The sequence below is a fragment of the Neolamprologus brichardi genome, chromosome 3 (genome assembly GCF_056152115.1).
Source record: "Neolamprologus brichardi isolate AB-2024 chromosome 3, ASM5615211v1, whole genome shotgun sequence".
Lineage (NCBI taxonomy): Eukaryota > Metazoa > Chordata > Actinopteri > Cichliformes > Cichlidae > Neolamprologus > Neolamprologus brichardi.
Window position 1 is genome coordinate 7661003 of NC_142106.1, and position 22970 is coordinate 7683972.

Here is a 22970-nt window from a genome sequence, read left to right on the forward strand (position 1 = left end):
AAAACGGAAAATCTCCAGTTTCAAAAATACCTGTGTACGCGTGAATGTACCCATACGGAAAAGATATATATAAATCTTGTAAAGTTTGTATCTGTCTTGTGTGAAACTTGTATGAAAAGCATACAAGAGTGAAAACAGATATAAGATCCCTTGAAAAATCATATAAATGAAACTTGTATGTTTTGGATACTTACTAAAACAATATATGAAAGTAATGAGAAAGTGGCCACTTTCATGAGTAAATCATATAAGGCTTATATGATTCACTATATGAAGTAGGCCCTATCTTATTTTATAAGGTTTTTTTTCTATTTCTTTTCCATACAGGTTTAAACACCCACAATTCAGGTAACAGTTCTGTTGTAGCTGATCAATTCCTTAAAACTTTCAGATTAGTTATTGATCATCTATAATCCACCAGACCTTATCTATACACCATCACACACTTCAGTAAGTGTCTGTCAGTGTCTGTAATTAAACTGTAAAGTGCTGATCCTGAAGCTAAAATACGAAAAAACTATAGTTGATTCTGAGATTATAGCACATAAATTCATTCATGTTTGTAACACAGTTTTATCTAATGAACAGCCTGAAGATGAATAAGTTGTAGTTCAGAATCACTGACAGACAGCACAGACACACACAGTTGGCCTGAGTCTGAACATGATGGTCACCAGAGAAATAACATCAGACTCTGGATGTTCAGGATAAGATGATCTTAATTCCGAAGAGGTTGTGCACTCTGTTGATCAGCACGACGCTCATTTGAACCTGGAGACTGTTTATATTTTTTGTAGATCAAAAATCCAACAACAGCAGCAAGAAGAAGCACAGCAGGAACTGACAGACCGACAATCAGTCCAACAGATCCATCCCCTGTGTCTCCTCCTGTTTGACCTGCAGGTGAGAAACAGGTGTGAGGTGTCAGCTGTCAGGTAGGTGATGAGTGAAGAAAAGAACAGAATCCATTTCCTCTTCGAATGCTTATGTCTGATCTAATGATTAGGTAAAATGTAAGTTGGTCAAAACGTGAATATTGTGTAAACTCTTACATAGTCAGTCAGTCTGCCCCAGGGCAGCTGTGGCTACAACTGTAACTGCCTTCACCAGTGTGTGAATGCAAGAGTGAATGAATAGTGGAATTGTAAAGTGCTTTGGGTGCCTTGAAAAGCGCTATATAAATCCAATCCATTATTATTATTATTATTAATATGGGGATTTCTGAGCTCTGAGCTTCTTTAAAAAAACATGCATATGATCTGAACAAAACTGTTAAAAATTGCTTCAATAAAAGAAAACCTAGCCAGGTTATACAGGGTCAAAGGACGGCTGAAGCCTTGTTCAGCTACTGCAGGGTGAGAGGAAGGGTACACCCTGACACTCACAGGCAATTTAGAACGACCAGTTAACCTAACCCCACTAACTAAATGTCTTTGGACTGTGGGAGGAAGCGAGGAGAGAACCCACACAAACATGGGGAGGACACGCAAACTGCACACAGAAAGAGCCCAGCCTGATGGTGGAATTGAACCCAGGACCTTCTTGCTGTGAGGCAAATGCTAAATACTACGCAACCATGCTAATTATTAAGAATCACATTTGTTTTTTCAAAGTACCAAAAATGATAACTTAAAATTCCATTAGTTTGAGGGATTATGTATTTCTGAATTTTACTTATTTGACTTAACCAGAAGGGAAAAAGACCGAAGATGGAGTTTCACAAAGCAAAAAACAAATTAAATGAAAATAAAATAACACAAGTACTGTTTTCATCCAAAAATATACATTTTTTACTGGTTTGGTGCCTATTTTGTCTTTTTTTCCAAAATGGCAGCTTTATGGCGTAAACCGTTTTGGTCAGATCATTTGTATCTTATTTTTAAATTATAGGTTAAACATGAATCTACTGCACTCTGATCACATCACTCAGACCAGCTGCTTTCTACAAAGTCTCATCAACAACATCTTTAGAAACAAACATCAACAACCAGGAAGCAGCTTCACCTCTGATCACACACACACTCAACTCTACTCACTCACCTGGAGGAAGAACACGAAGGTGGATGATGCTGTGTTTCCATGAGCGAGTTTCTTCCATGAACACTCGACACTTGTATGTTCCATCATCAACACTTGTCACAAGTTTTAGAATCAAAGACACGTCTCCATCCTTCATCTGTCTGTCCTTCAGATCAACCCGGTTCTTAAAAGATGGATGCTGGTGATCTGTAAAAACTTGCTCATCTCTGTACACAAGGACATATTCTGACTCCAGGTCAGCTCTCCTCCAATGTACAAATTTGATATTTTTATTTGGAGCTCGACATGTCAGAGTGACGTCCTGTCCAGACTCAGCTGTGATGGTTTTCTGGTCTGAAAGAGGAAGCAACACAGAGAAGAGAGGTTAAAGGTCACCAGTGACCCACTGAGAGGGAATTTTAGCCTCATGTTAAACATAGACAGATATTAAGAACGAGATCTGGCCTATCAACACCTACGCCCTGCCCATGATCAGGTACCCTGCTGGCCAAAGAAGGAGATAGAAGCGACTGACAGTAGGACAAGGAAGCTCTGGACCATGCATGGAGGGTTTCACCTGAATTCCAGCACTCTGAGACTGTATGCTAAATGGAAGCAAGGAGGCTGGTGACTAGTGAGCATCAGTACATCAAGAAGATGACCCAAACCGAAAGTGTGCTCAGCGAATACCTCAGGCAGCAGAAACCCAAGAAAGAGTTGGAACCATCATGGAAGGACAGACCCCTGCACAGTAGTATTACTGACCGATAGAGGAGGTCGCGGATATGTGTGTGTGTGTATATATACAGTGGCTTGCAAAAGTATTCGGCCCCCTTGAACTTTTCCACATTTTGTCACATTACAGCCACAAACATGAATCAATTTTATTGGAATTCCACGTGAAAGACCAACACAAAGTGGTGTACACGTGAGAAGTGGAATGAAAATCAAACATGATTCCAAACATTTTTTACAAATAAATAACTGAAAAGTGGGGTGTGTGTAATTATTCAGCCCCCTGAGTCAATACTTTGTAGAACCACCTTTTGCTGGATTTACAGCTGTCAGTCTTTTAGGGTCTGTCTCTACCAGCTTTACACATCTAGAGACTGAAATCCTTGCCTCAGTCAGATTAGATGGACAGCGTTTGTGAACAGCAGTGTTCAGATCTTGCCACAGATTCTCGATTGGATTTGGATCAGGACTTTGACTGGGCCATTCTAACACATGGATATGTTTTGTTTTAAACCATTCCAGTGTTGCCCTGGCTTTATGTTTAGGGTCGTTGTCCTGCTGGAAGGTGAACCTCTGCCCCAGTCTGAAGTCTTTTGCAGACTCCAGGAGGTTTTCTTCCAAGATTGCCCTGCATTTGGCTCCATCCATCTTCCCATCAACTCTGACCAGCTTCCCTGTCCCTGCTGAAGAGAAGCACCCCCAGAGTATGATGCTGCCACCACCATATTTGACAGTGGGGATGGTGTGTTCAGAGTGATGTGCAGTGTTAGTTTTCCGCCACACATAGCGTTTTGCATTTTGGCCAAAAAGTTCCATGTTGGTCTCATCTGACCAGATCACCTTCTTCCACATGTTTGCTGTGTCCCCCACATGGCTTGTGGCAAACTGCAAACGGGACTTCTTATGGTTTTCTTTGAACAATGGCTTTCTTCTTGCCACTCTTCCATAAAGGCCAACTTTGTCAAAATTCAAGTTACGAAGGCACTGAATTGCAATATTTCTGCCCGTGTTATGGCAAAATGCCCGAGTAACGAAATCTGGTGGCTCTGATTGGCTGAGCCTACAATGCCCACAATGCCTTCCAAATCATGTGACAATCCCTTGGCTTCCGTACTTGCGCTTCGCTGTTCCACTTGAACGACGTACTGTTGTTCTAGTTAGCAATTAGCCTATAGCCTATCGTTCAGCATTGCTTCACCCAAAACACGCAATGGGTGCTTCGACTTACGAAAGACCCTCAGGAATGAATTAATTTAATTAATCCACTGTATATACATAGATAGATAGATAGATATACACACACAAACACGCAGGCTATGTCTACACTAGCCTGGATAAATTTGAAAACGGGGTATGTGTCTGAAAACACTCCACGTCCACACTATCATTTTAATGCATTTCATCCACATTGAAACAGCCAAATGTGAAATGCAAGAAGATTCCACCTGCCTCATTTCTGTCTGCCGTTTATTTACTTTCCAACTCTTTGAAACGTGGCAGCAAAATGTTGAGGAAAAGCACAGAGTTTTTTAAATGAACTAACAATGAGGTGGAGTTGTTCCAGGGAGTAACACAAAAGTACAAAATTGCAAAAGTGAGTGGGAGTTAAAGAACTTGAACGAATGCTATCTGGAGCACGTACAAACTGATATTAACCATTAATAGGGCTGTCAAAATTGAGAGCAAACAAAACAACTGTTTTGTAATGTTCTGCGCTATCTTGGTTTAATTGGTCAGATGACTGCATCACATGACTAAGATGTGTAATCGTTTTCGAAAAGGCTCCGGGTTTGCTGTCCACACTGCAACGCGAAAACAGTGTTTTAAAATGTTTCTGCTCTGGAGAGCGTTTTCAAAACGCTCCGTTTCTCTTGACCGAAAATGCTGCCTCAGTGTGGACGGAGGGCCAAAATGAGAGAAAAGGATCTGTTTTCAAATGAAAACATATTAGTGTGGACATGGCCATACACACATAGCCAGAGCAAACCTTACCTATCCAGACACAAAGCCTGCACCCTCACTCTGGCAATCATTTTAACAGTCTCTTTGGGACTCCAAGTAAATGCCATAGTACTTTTACCTATCCACACAGCCCCTTTCCATCCAGGGGCTGTATGGATAGGTAGTCTCTCAGATGGAGAGACACAAGTCTCTCCATCTGAGAGTAGTTGGAGACTTTGGTTCTCATTATAGCTGTAATCCTTCTGTGTTTAGTCCTTGCTGCAGATGTCCTGGTTGGTTTTCTCTGTGTTTAGTCTTTATATGCTTAGTTCTTTTTTGTTTTATTAAAACAGTCTAATTGTTTTAGGCTATTTTTTTTTGTATTCTATCTTGTTTCTGTTATGGTAAATGTACTGATTCGTATATAATGCTTTTTTACTCTTCCAGGCTACTCAAAGTGCTTTATAAAACATTTTCACTCATCCACACCCTATCAGCCAAGCATTTTTTCTATGCTTAAGTGCTTTCTATCTAACATGTACACTCCAATGGATGTAATAATGGAACAGTTTGGGGTTAGTATCTTGCTTGAACCACCAACCTTCCAATCAGTAAATGACCTATGTTCTAAGACAAGCCACCCCATCTTAATGCCTTCTTGTGAAGTCAGTCTTGTCTTCATGTTTTTTTTAACCTTCTTGTCTTTGTGTCAAGTCTGCATTTGTTTCCGGTCCTCTGTATCTTCCTGTTTTATTTTGGTGACCGATTATCTTGTGTGCTTTGAATTTAGTTCTACTTTCATCACTTTATAATTAGTTTATAATTAGCATTTCTCCTGGTCATTTACTGATTGGAAGGTTGGTGGTTCAAGCAAGATACTAACCCCAAACTGTTCCATTATTACATCCATTGGAGTGTACATGTTAGATAGAAAGCACTTAAGCATAGAAAAAATGCTTGGCTGATAGGGTGTGGATGAGTGAAAATGTTTTATAAAGCACTTTGAGTAGCCTGGAAGAGTAAAAAAGCATTATATACGAATTTCTCCTGCCTTTTTCCTGTTCACACGTGATTCTGTGTCTGTGTTTGTGTATATATATATTTTTCTCTCCCTTTTGTCACATTCTCTCTCTTCACTGTGTCCCTCTTTGTTATATGGTTTCTAAGAAGAGCTATTATTTCAGATTACTTGCTTCTGACTTTGTACTTTGTCACTGCTCAGAAATAAAGCTGAATTTTAGTTCACCCTTCATTTCAGAGTGCTGCACTTTTGGTCCAACACAACACAAGCTCCAACACCTTGAAAAAGACTGGACATCTCTCTCCCAATGTGCTGATTTTGGTCACCGACTATAGAGAAGGACATCTAGGACTATGTGCTGGCTTGCCTTGTCCGTGCATGCAACAAGTCAGGAAAACAACCACCTGCCATCCAAGGTCTTCCTATGCCAAGCCATTCCTTGTCTATCAAAATCATTGATAAATTTGTGTAATTTCCATGTCCAGTACATGCCATCTGATATAGTATCTGATATTGGCTGATAGTTTATATCACAAGTTTGAAAAGCCTTCTGTGCAACTACATGTATCGGCTGCCCTATTTAAACTGCTGTCAGACATTATCTACTACACTCTGATCACATCACTCAGACCAGCTGCTTTCTACAAAGAACATCTTTAGAAAAAAACACTACTCACTCACCTGGAGGGACAACCTTGAGGTAGATGCTGCTGATGGGTTTACTGTTCTTGTGGTTTGTTCCTCTCATGAAGACATGACAGTCATATGCTCCAGCATCATTAATCGTCACATCCTTCAGAATCAAAGACACGTCTCCATCCTTCATCTGTCTGTCCTGCAGATCCACCCGGTTCTTAAAAGATGGATGCTGGTTGTCTGGATCAAACTGCTCATCGCGATACAAAAGGACATATTCTGTGTCCAGGTCAGCTCTGCTCCACTCCAAAACATCAATGTTGTTATTTGGAGCTCGACATGTCAGAGTGATGTTCTGTCCAGACTCAGCTGTGACGTTTTTCTCATCTGAAAGAGGAAACAACACAGAGCAGAGAGGCCAAAATACTACTGTTCACTTCTAATGAAGAAAGTCCACTGAGCTTTATTTCCAAATTCATGGTATATTACACACATCATACCTACTCATACCTACTGTATACTATACTTTAAAAACAATGTTTCTGTAATAAGAAACAACTAGTGGGTGGGGTGCTCACACTAATGTAATTCCACACCAAACTTAAAATAAAGTGTATCATAATTTTTTGGACAGCTTCAAATCTCTAAAATCAGACCCGCATCATATTTGATGGTTTTCCTGGTGTAGAGTTACAGGATTCATATAACGAAAACAGCAGCTCTACTAATCACATTTGTATATTCAGCATTGTTTATTTAGTCTTTTCTTGTATTGATTAAATTTTGTCTTACTGTTACCGAGGGTCTGTTAACCTGTTTACCAAGGATATGCTCTGTTCCCGCTGCTGTTTGCAAAGGCATGAACCTCCTCAGCCAGATCATTAACAACAGTTGCTATGAATACTGACTATGGATACCATCAGCCAACTAGACACTGATTCACTGATCCACACCAATATGATCTACAGTAAAGAAATCAAAATGTCATTCAGTCATTAAGACTGCAGAAGTGACGTCGGATGGCAAAAAAGAGAGGGAAGGTAGCCAGAACACACGGGATGGCACGACTAGAAGGCAACATTGCAGATAGTGAGGACAGCTACAGGTATCTTGAAATCCCACAGGCAAACGATAACCATAAAGAGGCCGCAACCAATAAATACCCGCAGGAGTCAGGTGAATGGAAAGAACAAGATCCAGCCAATTAACACCTATCCCCTGCCTGTTGTCTGTTACTCTACTGGGATAATTGGCTGGCCAAAGGAGGAGATAAAAGCCACTGATATCAAGACAAAAAAGCTGATTGCCATAGATGGAGGGTTTCAACTCAAATCCAACCCCCCAGACTGTATGCTGAGGTCCATGAGTACCCCAGAAAGATGGCCACAACTGATCACATGCTTAGTGAATACCTCAGGCAGCAGAAACCCGAGAAAGAAGAGGAACAATCATGGAAGGACTGTATGGTAGTCCACCAACAGACAGAAGAAGTGGCTGGTATAGAAATACTATCACCCACACATGTTTACAGATGATTTAGAGACAATAACTCACTTAGAGAAATATTCAGGTTGATGATGCTGAGCTTCCATGAGCGTGTTTCTTCCACGAAGACACGGCATTGGTAGGTTCCATCATCAGCAGTATTCACGTTTTTCAGAATCAAAGACACATCTCTATCCTTCATCTGTATGTCTTGCAGATCCACCCGGTTCTTAAAAGACGGATGTTGGTTATCTAGAAGATACTGCCCATTACGGTAAACAAGTAGATATTCCGGCTCCAGGTCAGCTCTGCTCCAATGTATGAATTTGATCTTTTTGTTGTTTGGAGCTCCACATGGCAGAATAACACTCTTTCTAGACTCAGCTGTGATGTTTTTCTGATCTGAAAGATGAAACAAGACTGAGCAGGTCAAGGTCAACAAGACAGGTCAAAGGAATCAAAGTACAATTATGACTAGAATTGTTTACTTTGCATTAAACATCCAAAGTTTCAGAAACTGCAAGATGTTAGCTTCAGCAGAATATGTGCTGATAATAAGTGAACATAATGTGTGAGAGAAAGCAGCCTCTCATTATAAGACACTGTGAGTCTCTGCTGCCTTTATGGAGCTACAGCTGTTTGTATACACTGAACAAAAAGCTTTGTAGCTGCATACTGACTCCTGAAACTACAACACATCACACTGACACACACATTACACTTCTTTGTCTTTGCCATTTCTGGATCACTGTAGAGCTGGGCAATATCGTTATTTTTTAATAACATATCACTATTGCTAATGTTATGTTAGTGATTAAACTATTAATATATGAATCAAATCCCTTTTGTATACCCTTTCTTCCTGTATCCTTAGAAGAAAAGCATCCACAAAGGATTATAGTTCCACCTCTGTGCTTGACTGTGTGGGTGGTGTCATCTGCCAAAATTCATACAGGCCTAATGGACTATTTTTTTATTTTTAGCTATAAAATGAGAAAATAATTATAATCTTCTTATAGTTCTCGCTTTATCTTATATTCAAAATAACTACACTCAGGACAGGCAAGTGACTGTTTTCACTTCATTAGCAAACAACGATGGTAAATCCATCACGTGGCTCCATCATCTGCTTGTTAATTAGGATTCACTTTCACAGACTCACAACAACCACCAGCTTCACCCCTCCCCTCCCCCTCCAGCTGTAGGCTTTAACATTGAGATTCCCCACACATGTTACAGAGCAAGAGAAAAAGAGACTGACTCATAAATGTCTTTGTTTCTGCTCTAACCTTACCCAAACAATGCTGCTCTATAACTCTAGACTACCAGCCACAAAGACAACAGCTGGAGAAACGTTTGTCTACCTCTGACAACCACCAGGTCATCCATAAATAACATGAAAGCAGTGTCTGCACTCCTGTAACTCACCTGGAGGAACATTCAGGTCGATAATGCTGATGGATTTCCATGAGCGTGTTTCTTCCGTGAAGACACGACACACGTATGTTCCATTATCAGCAGTGTTCACATTGTTCAGAATCAAAGACACATCTCCATCTTTAATCTGCCTTTCATGAAGAGCCACCAGATACTTAGAAGGCTCATTCTGGTTATTTGGAAGAAACTGCTCAACACGGTAAAAAATTAGATATTCTGGCTCCAGGTCAACTCTGCTCCAACGTACAGCTTTGATCTTGTTGGTTGGGTTTTGACATGGCAGAATGACATTCTGGCCAGACTTAGTTGCAATGACTTTCTGGTCTGAAAGTGGAAATAACACATAGCAGAGACATTAAAGGACAAAGTACAATTATAACTAGAATTTTCATCTTTACCTAACCAAATACCCGAAGTACCTCTACTGGTTCATTTTGAAGCACAGTAGTGACTCTACTCTGAGCCCCTTTTGAAAGACTGAACTCTTCACCCTACTTCTAAGGGAGAGGCCAATCACCTTTTGGAGAAATCTCGTTCATGCTGCTTGTACCGCAATCTTGCTCTTTTGGTCACTACCCAGAGTTCATACCTTAGGTGAAGGTAGGGATCATAGATTGGCCAGTAAATTGAGAGCTTCGCTTTTATGGTCAGTTCTTATAACTGCATACGCCGTCCCAATCTGTCTTTTCATCTCTCACTAACCTTTCTGCTTGTTCTATTCAGCAGCACCCCACCTCCACTGTATATCGTGTCAGTGGAGCACAATTTCACCTGACGATTGGCCAGAATTGCTTCGAGGCACTCTAAAAATCTTGTTCCATACACCCACTGAACTCATCCTACAAATGAGTTTTTGCATTAGTTACTACCCAAGCCATGTTCTGCTTGGCCTGTCAGTACCTTATCGTCTGTCTTTGAAGTCCCACAAACTAACCAAGACTAATAGGATTCCTCCTTCAGCTTGATAGCTCTCTTCACCTCCAGTATCAACCATCTGGTTCATGGATTACCACCACAACAGGTACTAACCACCTTTTGGCCGCAGCTCCTTGCAGCAGCCTGAGCAATAGAAGTGCAGAAATGAGTCCATTTGCACTCAGACCCACGCCTTCCTCAGAACACTGTCAAAGTCCTGCTGGTGGTGAGAGTTGATCTCCCGGACTAGACCCTCGCTATACTTAGATGTTAGATGTATCAGGTCTGTCCAGCATGCTCCCACACCAAGATCCATCTCACAACCAGGTGGTGATCAGTTGACAGCTCGGGTCCTCTCTTAACCCAATTGTCCAGGACATATGGATGCAGATGCAATGATACGATTACAAAATCAATTATTGACTTGCGACCTAGGATGCCCTGGTGCAATGTGCACGTGGGTGGACATCCTTTGGTTTGAACTTGGTGTTTGCTATGGACAAACTGTGCTCAGGAGTCCAATAACAAAACACCACTCAGGTTCAGATCAGGGAAGCCCTACATGAGCACTGAAGTCTTCCAGTAGGACGACAGAGTTACCAGACAGAACACCCTAAAGTACCCCACTAAGTGACCCTAGGAAGCCTGGGTGTTCTTAATTTTTAAGCATAAACAATAGTTAGGATCAGTTTGCCGACCTAAAGGCACAGGGAAGCAACTCTCTTGTCCACTGGTGAGAACTCCAACATACTACTGACACGATAATATCCACTGCTGTTGCTGCCTCTGCTTCTCAATGAGGACCGCTCTCAACTTGAATAGAGTCCAGTCACTCTCTAGGAGACTGGATCCAAGCAGGTGTAGCTCCCGGGTGTAGCACCAGTAACCCTATGACCCTATGAAGGATACACAGGTCCCTTGATTTTATTCTTTCCATAGGGGCACACTGAAACACTTTTTTCAAATTGCATGGGGAGATGCTCTCAGGGGGCAACAAAACCCTTAAAAAACAAAGCCCCTGGGATCACGGGGACACACAAATCACTCCACCATGATACGTGGCCATTTCCAGAGCGGTGCATTTTCTAATCTCTTTTTTTTAAAATTTAATTTAAAGTTTTCTTATTTCAGTTTAGTATTAGTTAGTTGTTTAGTTTTAGTTCATTTATTACTGGTCTCAGTGTTTATTTCAACCTTTATAACTAATTTTGTATGGAGGGTATACATTAAAATCAAGATTCAGGAAAATCTATACAAGTACTGCAGTTTTTCAGTCTGTTATATTTGCGATGCTGTCATCAGACAGCAGTGAAGCAGTGTTTGAACTGTGCTGACTCACCTGGAGGAACACTCAGGTTAATGATGCTGATGGTTTTCCATGTCCGTGCTCCTTCTGTGAAAACACGACACTGGTATGTTCCCTTGTCAGCAGTGTTCACATTGTTCAGAATTAAAGACACGTCTCCATCTTTAATCTGTCTCTCCTGCAGATCCACCCGGTTCTTAAAAGATGGATGCTGGTTATCTGGAAGAAACTTCCCATCCTTGTACAAAACAAGATATTCTGGCTCCAGGTCAGCTCTGCTCCAGTGAACAAATTTGATGTTTTTCTTTGGAGTTAGACATGGCAGAATGACGATCTGTCCAGATTTAGCTGTGATGAAGTGTTGCTCATCTGAAAGAGGAAATAACACAAAGCAGACAGGTTACAGGGATCCAAGTTCAATTATCACTACAACTATTATCTTTAAATATATTGTTTATATTCTTTGAAATTTTAGGGTTTTGTTTTTTTTCATCATTTTGAATTTCATTTACAGCCTAACATTTGTGTTATCTCCCAAAACATGAATGGAATGAATTCTATTGACTTTACAGATGCAATTTTTTTTTTTTGCACTGTTCTGAAATGTAAAAGTTTTGTAAAACATTTTCCAAGTGCTTCTATAACAGAGTAAGGGAAACTTATTTAAACATTAGGTTTAAAACTTAACATTTTTAAACATAATAGTTTCCTTTTAAAAAGCATGACTTATATCTATTTGCATGCAATAACAGAATTATTTCAGAAAATAGTGCCATGGTTAATACTAAAAGCCCCTTAAAAATGGACCATTTTATTGAGCCATGGCACAAACCACTCCTGTGCAATCATGTATTTTAACTTTGTAATACTCAGTTTGTAAAATTTATAAGTTTGTAAAATCAAATTAAAACCGAGGGATTTAAATGTTAAATGGCCTGTATTTGTATAGCACTTTACTAGTCCCTAAGGACCCCAAAGAACTTTACACAACCAGTCATTCACCCATTCACACACTGGTGATGGCAAGCTACATTGTAGCCACAGCCACCCTGGGGCGCACTGACAGAGGCGAGGCTGCCGGACACTGGCGCCACCGGGCCCTCTGACCACCACCAGTAGGCAACGAGTGAAGTGTCTTGCCCAAGGACACAACGACCGAGACTGTCCAAGCCGGGACTCGAACTGGCAACCTTCCGATTACAAGGCGAACTCCCAACTCTTGAGCCACAAAAGTGTACATGGCCATTTAAAATTTGTGTTTCAGTCTTAGAAATACTACACTGTACTGAACACAGCAGACTGGAATAAGCAGCCTAAAGTGAAGTGAAGTTGTCAGCACAACTGAGAACAATATACCAAGGGTACACACACACACACACACACACACACACACACACACACACACACACACTTACACTTCGTATGAAACTATTAAGAAGTATGACAGACTTGTGAATGCAAGATTTCATAGGACACAGTAGTAAAAACACAATAAACCTATTCGTGCACAGCTGACCAGAACCTGTCCAGGTATAGATAATCTTTTTCTTGGCCCAAAAGCATGGTCAAGTGCCCTTTTGCAAGAGTGTGAAATTACTCATCAGTCATCATGTTAAACCAGGTTATAGTACACCAAAATATCACTTGGCGCTCAGAAGGTTCCCCCCACTGGTGTTCAAACTTTTTAAATGTCTGTGAGGACATTCATCAGAGACAGATGTGCGAGTTCCTTGCATACCGTGGTGAACCATGAAGGTGATTTTAATCAGAAGTTGGAGGATGATAAGGAGGCCAGTATGAGGACAATTCTCAGAATTCCCAGGGGTATGAAGCATCTCATTATGGTATTTTTACTTGTTTATCACACATTTTTACAGAAAGTATGGAAGTAGTGTTTAAAACATTTTAAACATCTAAAGCTATCTTTTTTGTATATAAAAGGGAGTGCAACAGAGGTTACTGCAGCACCACCGCTTCCCAATGTTCAGAAAGAAGCTTTAGGGAGATGTTTGCTACGTTCTACTGTAGGACCATCAGAAATGTGTGCAGTAACAAAACAGGCAGCACTGAAAGCAGCTCTAAGTGTTTGTGTTGTTCAATGATTTGTGCACAACAACAAAAATGGGACCTCTCTCATCCATCAGTCACCATGTGGACATTGTTCTGACACACTTTGAAGCTGATGGACGTTTTGTGTCTGCACTAAGTACGTTTTCACAGCTATGGCACCGGCAGGATTCACTTTCACAGACCGAATAAAAACGGGATAGCTGGATAAACATCTGTCTACCTCTGATTACCAGGTCAACCATTAAAAAAATACAAGAAAATAAATAAATCACAGATCAGAAAGTAGTGTCTAAACTCCACTCACTCACCTGAAGGAACACTCAAGTTGATGATGCTGAGCTTCCATGAGCGTGTTTCTTCCATGAAGACACGGCATTGGTAGGTTCCATCATCAGCAGTATTCACATTTTTCAGAATCAAAGACACGTCTCCATCCTTCATCTGTCTGTCCTGCAGATCCACCCGGTTCTTAAAAGATGGATGCTGGTTGGCTGGAAAAAACTGCCCATTCCTGTAAACAAGAAGATATTCTGGCTCCAGGTCAGCTCTGCTCCAATGTACATATTTGATGTTGTTGTTATTTGGAGTGTGACATGTCAGCGTGACGTCCTGTCCAGGCACAGCTGTGATGGTTTTCATCTCTGAAAGGGGAACCAACACAGAGCAGAGAGGTTAAAGGTCAAAGTACAATTATGATCAGAATGATTGACTTTAAATATTTTGTTTATTTCCTTTGACATTTGAGTTTTTAGTCATGTTGGATTTCCTGAACCTCTGAACATCCAGCAGGTCACCAGTGACCCACTGAGGGGGGATTTTAGCCTCATGCTAAACATGCAAAGTGTCAGAAACTACAAGATGTTAGCTTCCACAGAACAACAACATGTGCTGATAATAAGTGAACAGAATGTGTGAGAGAAAGCAGCCTCTCATTATAAGACACTGTGAGTCTCTGCTGCCTTTATGGAGCTACAGCTGAATGTATACACTGAACAAAAAGCTTTGTAGCTGTATAAGTTATGTGAAGGCTGTGTGCAGGCAGGAAAAGGACCTAAGGTGCAGACAGTCGGAGACAAAAGGTGAACTTCAATACAACTTTAATGCTGAACTACAAAAAGTAAGAAAACTGAGACGCCAAGGTAAACTTATGCAGACAGACCACAGAGGTAGATAAGGTTAGATCACGACACAGACACAGAGAAACACAGGACTTAAATACACAGAGGGAGCAATCTGTGGACAAAGGAAACAAAACCAGATGCATTTATATGAGACACAGACTTTCAAAGTAAAACAGGAAACATAACACAGAGACATGGACTTGACAAGGGGAGACAGCAACTAGAGAACACAGAGACATAAACCATAAGACAGAACTCTAACAAAGAAACCAAAGACTAGAAATGATAAATAATGTAATAAACTCAAAACCCTGGGTCAACGACCCAGGCATCCTAACAGTATACCAATACTGATGTATAAAATAAACTAAACTGTCTAAATCTTCAAGTGTTACAGAAGAACACACTCAAAATGGAAAATAAATTCAGTTCCAAATAAGTAAATTTGATATTTATCCAAAATAAAATGAAAACATTCCTACAAGTATCCTCAACACAAATTCAAAAAACATTTTAAAAAAAGGAGAACATGAAGAAGACTGACATATTCACCCAGCTCTAGTCCATATATGTTGTAAACTAATCAATCAATTAATACATTTTCAAAAAAGCCAAAAGAAGTGCAGTAATGGCTCGATGATGTGGGGAGTGAGGCTTGCATAAGAACCAGATGTGCAACTTAAAGTATGACAAATATTTTCAGCTGTCATATATACATATTTACATTGTTTGCGCAGTGGGAAAGGGTTAGGTTATCAGGAATACAGGAAGTCACTTTAATTACAATAGGGACAGTCATCTGCTGGGACTGGTTGTTGGTGTGAGAAAAAAAGAGAGTACAGAGAAACAGTACAAAAGGCAAACTATAGGAGAGATCTATTTTAATAACTGCTAATAATAAAGGGACCAAGCAGCCCAAGTCTATTACATCACAACTAAGGCATAGTTCAGGATCACCTGCTCCATCTACAGCTACAGTCTGGGAAATAATTATTTCATCCTCAGCTGAATTCCTGTGTTTGCCTTCTTAAAAAATGAGCAGTCTCTGTTTTTATGGTAGTAACATTATAATGGAGAGAGAAAGAAAATCAAGCAGTGTCTGAGCTCACTCACCTGGAGGAACATTCAGGTTGATGATGCTGATTGGTTTCCATGAACGCGTTTCTTCCATGAAAGCACGACACACATATGATCCAGTATCAGCGCTGCTCACATGCTTCAAAATCAAAGACACGTCTCCATCCTTCATCTGTCTGTCCTGCAGATCCACCCGGTTCTTAAAAGATGGATGCTGGTTATCTGGAAACTGCCCATCCCGATAAACAAGGAAATATTCCGGCTCCAGGTCAGCTCTGCTCCGCTGTACAAATTTGTTTGTATTTTTATTTGGAACTCGACATGGCAGAATAACGTCCTGTCCAGATGCAACTGTGACGGTTTTCTGGTCTGAAAGAAGAAACAGCACAGAGAGGTTAAAGGTCAAGTACTGTTCACTTTTAAAAATTGATTAGCTTTTAAATAAAAAAAAAAAACATTAAAAAAAATCACACATTACAAAAGAAAATATTTATAAAACAAAAATTTACACAAACTAACAGTATTAGGGCTTCATTGAGGTGGTCAGCACTGTTACCTGACAACAAAAAGGTTCCTGGTTCTAACTGAGCAGTGAGCTTGGGCCTTTCTGTGCAGAGTGTACATGTTTTCTTTGCAACTGTGCTGGTTTCTTTCTGATGAAAATGGTGATACTGTAGTGGCTGCGGGTGTTACTGTGTACAGTCATTGTTTTCGCCGTATTAGCCATGAGACAGGCTGGTTACCTGTCCCTAATGCTCAGATTCATTTTAAACGTAACAATCAGAAACCAAAGAGTTAACAACAGCATAAAATCTACATCTTAAATTCATACATGATTCCTACAGACATGATCTTGGCACTAACATGAAATTAATTCTACTGTAGTTCTTACTCTTTATCTTAGAGAGAAACACAGACAGATTTATAACAGGTAAACCTCACCTGCAGAGACAAACACGAAGACTCCGACAAACAGCAAAGTTAAGAATATCGACGCAGTTACAGCAGACATGTCCGTGTTCTTGAGTTCCAACGATCAAACTCTGTTTGTTATAGATAGCCTTGCATCAGCAAACAACAGAGAACCTGAGTTTAAAAACTTAAATTTATGGTTTAAATAAAGCAAAAGGCCACTGACTGTGAGAACAAACTACTCATGTACACACAAAGTCTCTTAAAGACGTTGTGTTAGAGTGACTTTTGGACTGTAGAATCATAAAGTGTTTAATAATTAACCAGGTGAAACCGCAAGTGATTTCTGAGTTTGACAGAGGATGATGGTAAACTTCGCGGTGGGTTCATTTGAGTTGTTATTTGATGATATGACTGGTATTACTGGAACTGACTGACTGCCTGTTTAGGTCTGGACAGATGTCTCATTTCTGGAAAGTTCTGCCAAGGAAGTAACCACTGTGTATCAGTTGGAAGTAGTTGTGTTTAAACAATAAATGTAAATTAAAAGTAAATGAGTCCTTGGCCTATAATCTGTCACACATGTCTTTCATAGATAATCTAAAGCGGACATTCATGTCAAAAAAGGAAAAGCCCCAATCAGTTTTTTCTGGTAAAGTGACATTTAGATTTCCTTTATTTGTATGTCTTAAAAGGCGCAGTGACATTAAAAATATATTTTTCAACAAACATAAAATCAGAGTTCAGCCTGAAAAGGACGGGATTCATTATAATGTAGTTACATACAGAACCATAAAGTTGGTTTTGAAACAGTTGTTATTTTTTTGTTGTTCATCCCTGGGATTTTTTGAAAGCAACTCACATTATGTTATTTTTATTTATAACATCTTCCTATCTCCTATTGACTACAGTCTATTTACCAATACTAGCAGAGATATATCACACATTGAAAAATAAACAACGACCAAAAAAGCCATCAGAAATGACTTGATGGACAATCACATTTTGACACGACAGCAGGATGGGTGGGCAAAAGAGTGCAAAGACTGCAATGATAAACATGGAGAGGAACACTCGGGTAAATGTAAAAGGAAGAACTTGGACAGCAGCTCTGGCAATATTGGAAGTGGGCTAGATAACTGGGAAATGACTAACTTAAGTGCAAGAAAAGAGGCTGAGACATTCTTCTAAAATAAAATAATTTTTATTTATATAGCACCAAATCACAACAAAAGTCGCCTCAAGGCGCTTCATAGATACAGGGAAAAACCCAACAATCATATGACCCCCTATGAGCAGCACTTTGGCGACAGTGGGAAGGAAAAACTCCCTTTTAACAGGAAGAAACCTCCGGCAGAACCAGGCTAAGGGAGGGGCGGGGCCATCTGCTGTGATTGGTTGGGGTGAGAGAAGGAAGACAGGATAAAGACATGCTGTGGAATAAATGGTGTTGCGGATAAATACAACAAAATAAAAGTAGTACCGGTACCGAAAAAAAGAAGATTTATTCATAACACACGTGAAAAGACTCAGGAAAACCGAGTTAACGATAAAAACGATAACAAAATAACGCTGAAAACCAATAAAAGTCCTGAAAACCACACATTTCACACCTGAGCCTGAACACCTGAACTCACGGACCGGTACCGGTCCGAGGCCAGTGGTTGGGGACCGCTGGTCTAGACAACCCAAAATGTCACCTGTCATGTTATGTTGTCATGTTAGAACTGAAGCTTTTTGGATGAGAGGTGAAACGTCTTAAAGAAACCTAAAGAAGTCCAGATACTTCTCTTTTCTTACGAAGCTCCTTAGACTATAAACAGTATTCTATTTACTTAGTGACAACTTTGCTTTTAACCTTTAATCAGAAAGCCTTAAGTTGGCTCAGGCTAACATTTAAAGCTTTTACTGTACAGAACTGTCAGTTTCTGTTTGATAATGGGCTGTTGTGGTGAATGAAATAGTTACAAGTCCATGCAGTTTTAAACACCAAATCTGAAATTGCTTTTAAGTCTGAAGAGGCTGTTTGCTGTGTTGATCAGCAGGATGCTCTTTTGAAGGTTGATGCTTTTTTCTGTAGATCAGAAAACCAAGAACGGCAATAACAACAACAAGCACAGCAGAAACTGACAGACCGACTATCAGCCCAACAGATCCAGCCTCCTTCCCTCTGTCTTCATCCTTCTCTTGTCCTCCTGTCTGACCTGCAGGTGAGAAACAGGTGTGAGGTGTCAGCTGTCAGGTAGGTGATGAGTGAAGAACAGAACAGAATCCATGTGCAGGAGGTTAAGTAAAAAATAAAGGTTTAGTGAAGATTTACCTGCTGGTGGAATTTTCTGTGCTTTGATTTAAAAAAGGACATCTGACAAAAAACTGCAGCCACAATCTTATTTTTAAAAATGGCAGCAGAGTAAGCGCTCATATTTGTGACGTCACTGTGTCAAACAATGGTGAAGCAGTGTCTAAACTGTACAGACTTACCTGGAGGAACATTCAGGTTAATGATGCTGACGAGTTTCCATGTCCGTGCTCCTATAAAAACACGGCACATGTATGTTCCATCATCAGTAGTCGTCACATCCTTCAGAATCAAAGACACGTCTCCATCCTTCATCTGTCTGTCCTGCAGATCCACCCGGTTCTTAAAAGATGGATGCTGGTCGTCTGGAACAAACTTCCCATCGTCATAAATCAGGACATTTTCATCTCCCAGGTCAGCTCGGCTCCACTCTACAACTAAGATGTTGTTGTTTGGAGCTCGACATGTCAGAGTGACGTCCTGTCCAGACTCAGCTGTGATAATTTTCTGGTCTGACAGAGGAAACAACACAGAGCAGAGAGGTTAAAGATCAAAGTACAACTGTTCACTTCTACAACAACCAATCAGATTGAGGACTTTTTTCCAAAATGATATTTATCTGACACCTCTCTGAATCAGTAATAAAATAATCAGTATATAACCTGAGCAAAAACTACTTATTTCTCTTTATCTCACTTTTTTTAACTACTTAGTCTCACTGGAAGAAACAAATACCAAAATCGAACAGAGCAACAAACCACAGTTTTTAGATTATTAAATTCTATTCATGAGTGTGAGGTTGTGAGAAAGTCTCTGACTGCATTCATAGATGTGTCCTTTCAGCTGCTCGCTCTGATCCAACCTTTGGTCTCTAAGAAGAGGCTTCAGGGAGATGTTTGCTACGTTGGACTGTAGGACCATCAGAAATGTGTGCAGTAACAAAACAGGCAGCACTGAAAGCAGCTCTAAGTGTTTGTGTTGTTCAATGATTTGTGCACAACAACAAAAATGGGACCTCTCTCATCCATCAGTCACCATGTGGACATTTTTCTGACACACTTTGAAGCTGATGGATGTTTTGTGTCTGCACTAAGTACATTTTCACAGCTATGGCACCGGCAGGATTCACTTTCACAGACTCACAACCACCAGCTTCACCCCTCCCCTCCCCCTCCAGCTGTAGGCTTTAACATTGAGTTTCCCCACACATGTTTACAGACGAGTTAGAGAGCAAGAGAAGAAGAGACGGATTCATAAATGTCTTTGTTTCTGCTCTAACCTTACCCAAACAATGCTGCTCTACAACTCTAGACTACCAGCCACAAAGACAACAGCTGGAGAAACATCTGTCTACCTCTGACATCCACCAGCTCATCCATACAACAAACACACATCAACAACCAGGAAGCAGCTTCACCTCTGATCACACACACACTCAACTCTACTCACTCACCTGGAGGAACAACAACAGTCAGGTAGATGATGCTGAGCTGCCATAAGCGTGTTTCTCTCATGAAAACACCACACTTGTATGTTCCAGCGTCATTAATCGTCACATTCTTCAGAATCAAAGACACGTCTCCATCCTTCATCTGTCTGTCCTGCAGATCCACCCGGTTCTTAAAAGATGGATGCTGGTTGGCTGGATCAAAACGCCCATCTCGGTACAAAAAGACATAATTAGCTCCGTATTCAGCTCTCGTCCACTCTAACACTACGATGTTGTTGTTTGGAGCTCGACATGTCAGAGTGACGTCCTGTCCAGACTCAGTTGTGATGTTTCTCTGGTCTGAAAGAGGAAACAACACAGAGGATAGAGGTTAAAGGTCAAAGTACAATTATCCTCAGAAAGATTTCATTTAAACACAATGTTTTTTTCTTTAACATTTGACTGGGAGTATAAAATATTTCAAATGTAGATAGAAATCACCAAACCCTTTGTTTGTGTTTGTCACCCTGGAATCAATCATTTGAAAAATCCCAATTTACAATTTCAATTTACAAATTGGTCACCGTATTCCAAAATATCCACCATGTCCAACACAATAAAAAACACATACAATCACTGTTTTCTGTGTCTATGTGCTTTCTATCCAACATTCACACTCCCATTAACACATTAGGAGCAAGTCTTGTTTTTAGCATCTTGCCCAAAGATACTTTGGCATGGAGGAAAAACCACTAACTTTTAGAAGATAACCTGCTCTACCTTCTGAGCCACAGCCCCAAGTTTACCAAAGGTACTGGTGTGTAGGTATGCTGGAGCCCAAACATTTGTATGTTTGCTACAGAACAGCTGGAAACATCTACACCTATGACAACAAATATATCAGTTTTTGCTCAGAGTGTTTTATTTTATAACTACTAACTAAGTGAAAGAGCCTCATATGCTGAAACACACTTTACAGTCACAGCTTGCCGTTATTTTTAAATTGTTATAATATTCACTGTCAATCATCAACAATTCAGACACTGTGACTCTCTGCTGCCTTTATGTAGCTACAGCTGTTTGTATACACTGAACAAAAAGCTTTGTAGCTGCATACTGACTCCTGAAACTACAACACATCACACTGACACACACATTACACTTCTGTCTCTGTCACAGCTGGATTACAGCCAACAGACATAAATCCACATTGAATCCACCCAGACTCGTTTCTCCTTTGCAGACGGACAAACTGAATCAATATGAAAGTAATTATTAGAGAAGACATGTGACTGTCAGTGTGGTTTACTTGTTACCAATTCGCCCCCAAACTGTGAGATTTCTAACAGGTAAACCTCACCTGCTGAGACAAACACGAAAACTCCGACAAACATCAAAGTGGAGCAGAGCGACGCAGTTACAAAAAACATTTCCGTATTCCGTACTTCCGTTGATCTGACTGTTAGTTTGTCTGATCCGACACGTAGCTTGGTCTACATGTCTGTTGCTATTTTCTGTGAATTAAACAACCTGATTTTAAAATCGGACTCCACGAGATTAAATTTAAGATTTAAATAAAGTTTTACTCGCTCGATCCTGAAATGTCCGACTCGTCTCACAAGTACGGAGCTCTATTTACGAAAAGTCACGTGATCAGAGTCACTGTTGCTTCGTAACTGGTTAGGTGGTTTATAAGGAAGTGACTCAATATTGGCGGGTTTTGTGCTGTGTTTTGGTGATTTTGTGCGGGAGAAAGCGAAAAAAGTGTGCAACATGATTAGAGACAAGAGAGTCGTTAAATTGTTAAAAAAAGCATACGGCCAACCTATTATTAGAGGTTGTATTATTATTATTATTATTATTATTATTATTATTATTTAACAAATCAATAAGACACAAGCAAAGAGAGAACACAGCATGGCACACGTTTTAACAAAATTATTTATTCATCAAATAGATACAACATTTTTATCCAAAAAATACATGTTGAAAGCCCCACAACGGTATCCTGATGTCTCACAGAAATGCCACATCATATCAAACAGAAGCTGGCAACTCAGCTCTGCAGAGTGGACAATCATAACGAAGCAGTTCATTTCCAGTTTTAGATTCAAGCTGCTTTTTATACTTTTGGCCACCAGATGTCACCAAAGAGGACTGTGTTGAAAAGTTTGGAATGAACCTTTTTTCAAATACAATCTTCAGAAAGCTTCATTTGGTCATCACTACTCTTAAGGAAGTTGAAAGTCCACAGGACGTTTTACATCGTATGGGCGGGATGATCATACATGCAATATAACAAAAGTACATAGTGAAAAGCCCACATTATAAAAAAAATTATTGATGAGCATTTTGAGAAGAAAGTCAAACTTTCTCAATTAAAGTCGAAAATGTCTTTTGAGAAAAACGTTGAAATGTGGAGGTTAGAGTTTTTTTTTTAAACCCAACAACTGTCCAGGTTGCTAGATCCTCAGAGTTAGTGAAATCATACTTCAGAATCAGTTTTTAGCAGTGACGACCAAATAAAGCCTCGTGATGCTTGTATTGAATAAAGTTTCATTACTCTA

At 40.1% G+C, this 22970-nt stretch overlaps 1 protein-coding gene across 1 annotated transcript; it reads right to left on the minus strand.

Annotated features, from left to right (window-relative positions):
• Positions 1–718: 718 nt before the first annotated feature.
• On the minus strand, positions 719–22046 carry LOC148103334 (immunoglobulin superfamily member 10-like). Its single transcript, XM_087838090.1, has 11 exons — positions 21764–22046; positions 20428–20763; positions 19149–19486; positions 15800–16127; positions 13874–14206; positions 11529–11864; positions 9266–9598; positions 7907–8239; positions 6398–6739; positions 2041–2373; positions 719–897 (listed from the first exon to the last, which is right to left on the minus strand). Exons 1-11 carry the CDS (start codon positions 21831–21833, stop codon positions 719–721), a joined length of 3261 nt encoding a protein of 1086 aa, XP_087694216.1. The 5' UTR covers positions 21834–22046.
• Between the last annotated feature and the right edge of the window lie 924 nt (positions 22047–22970).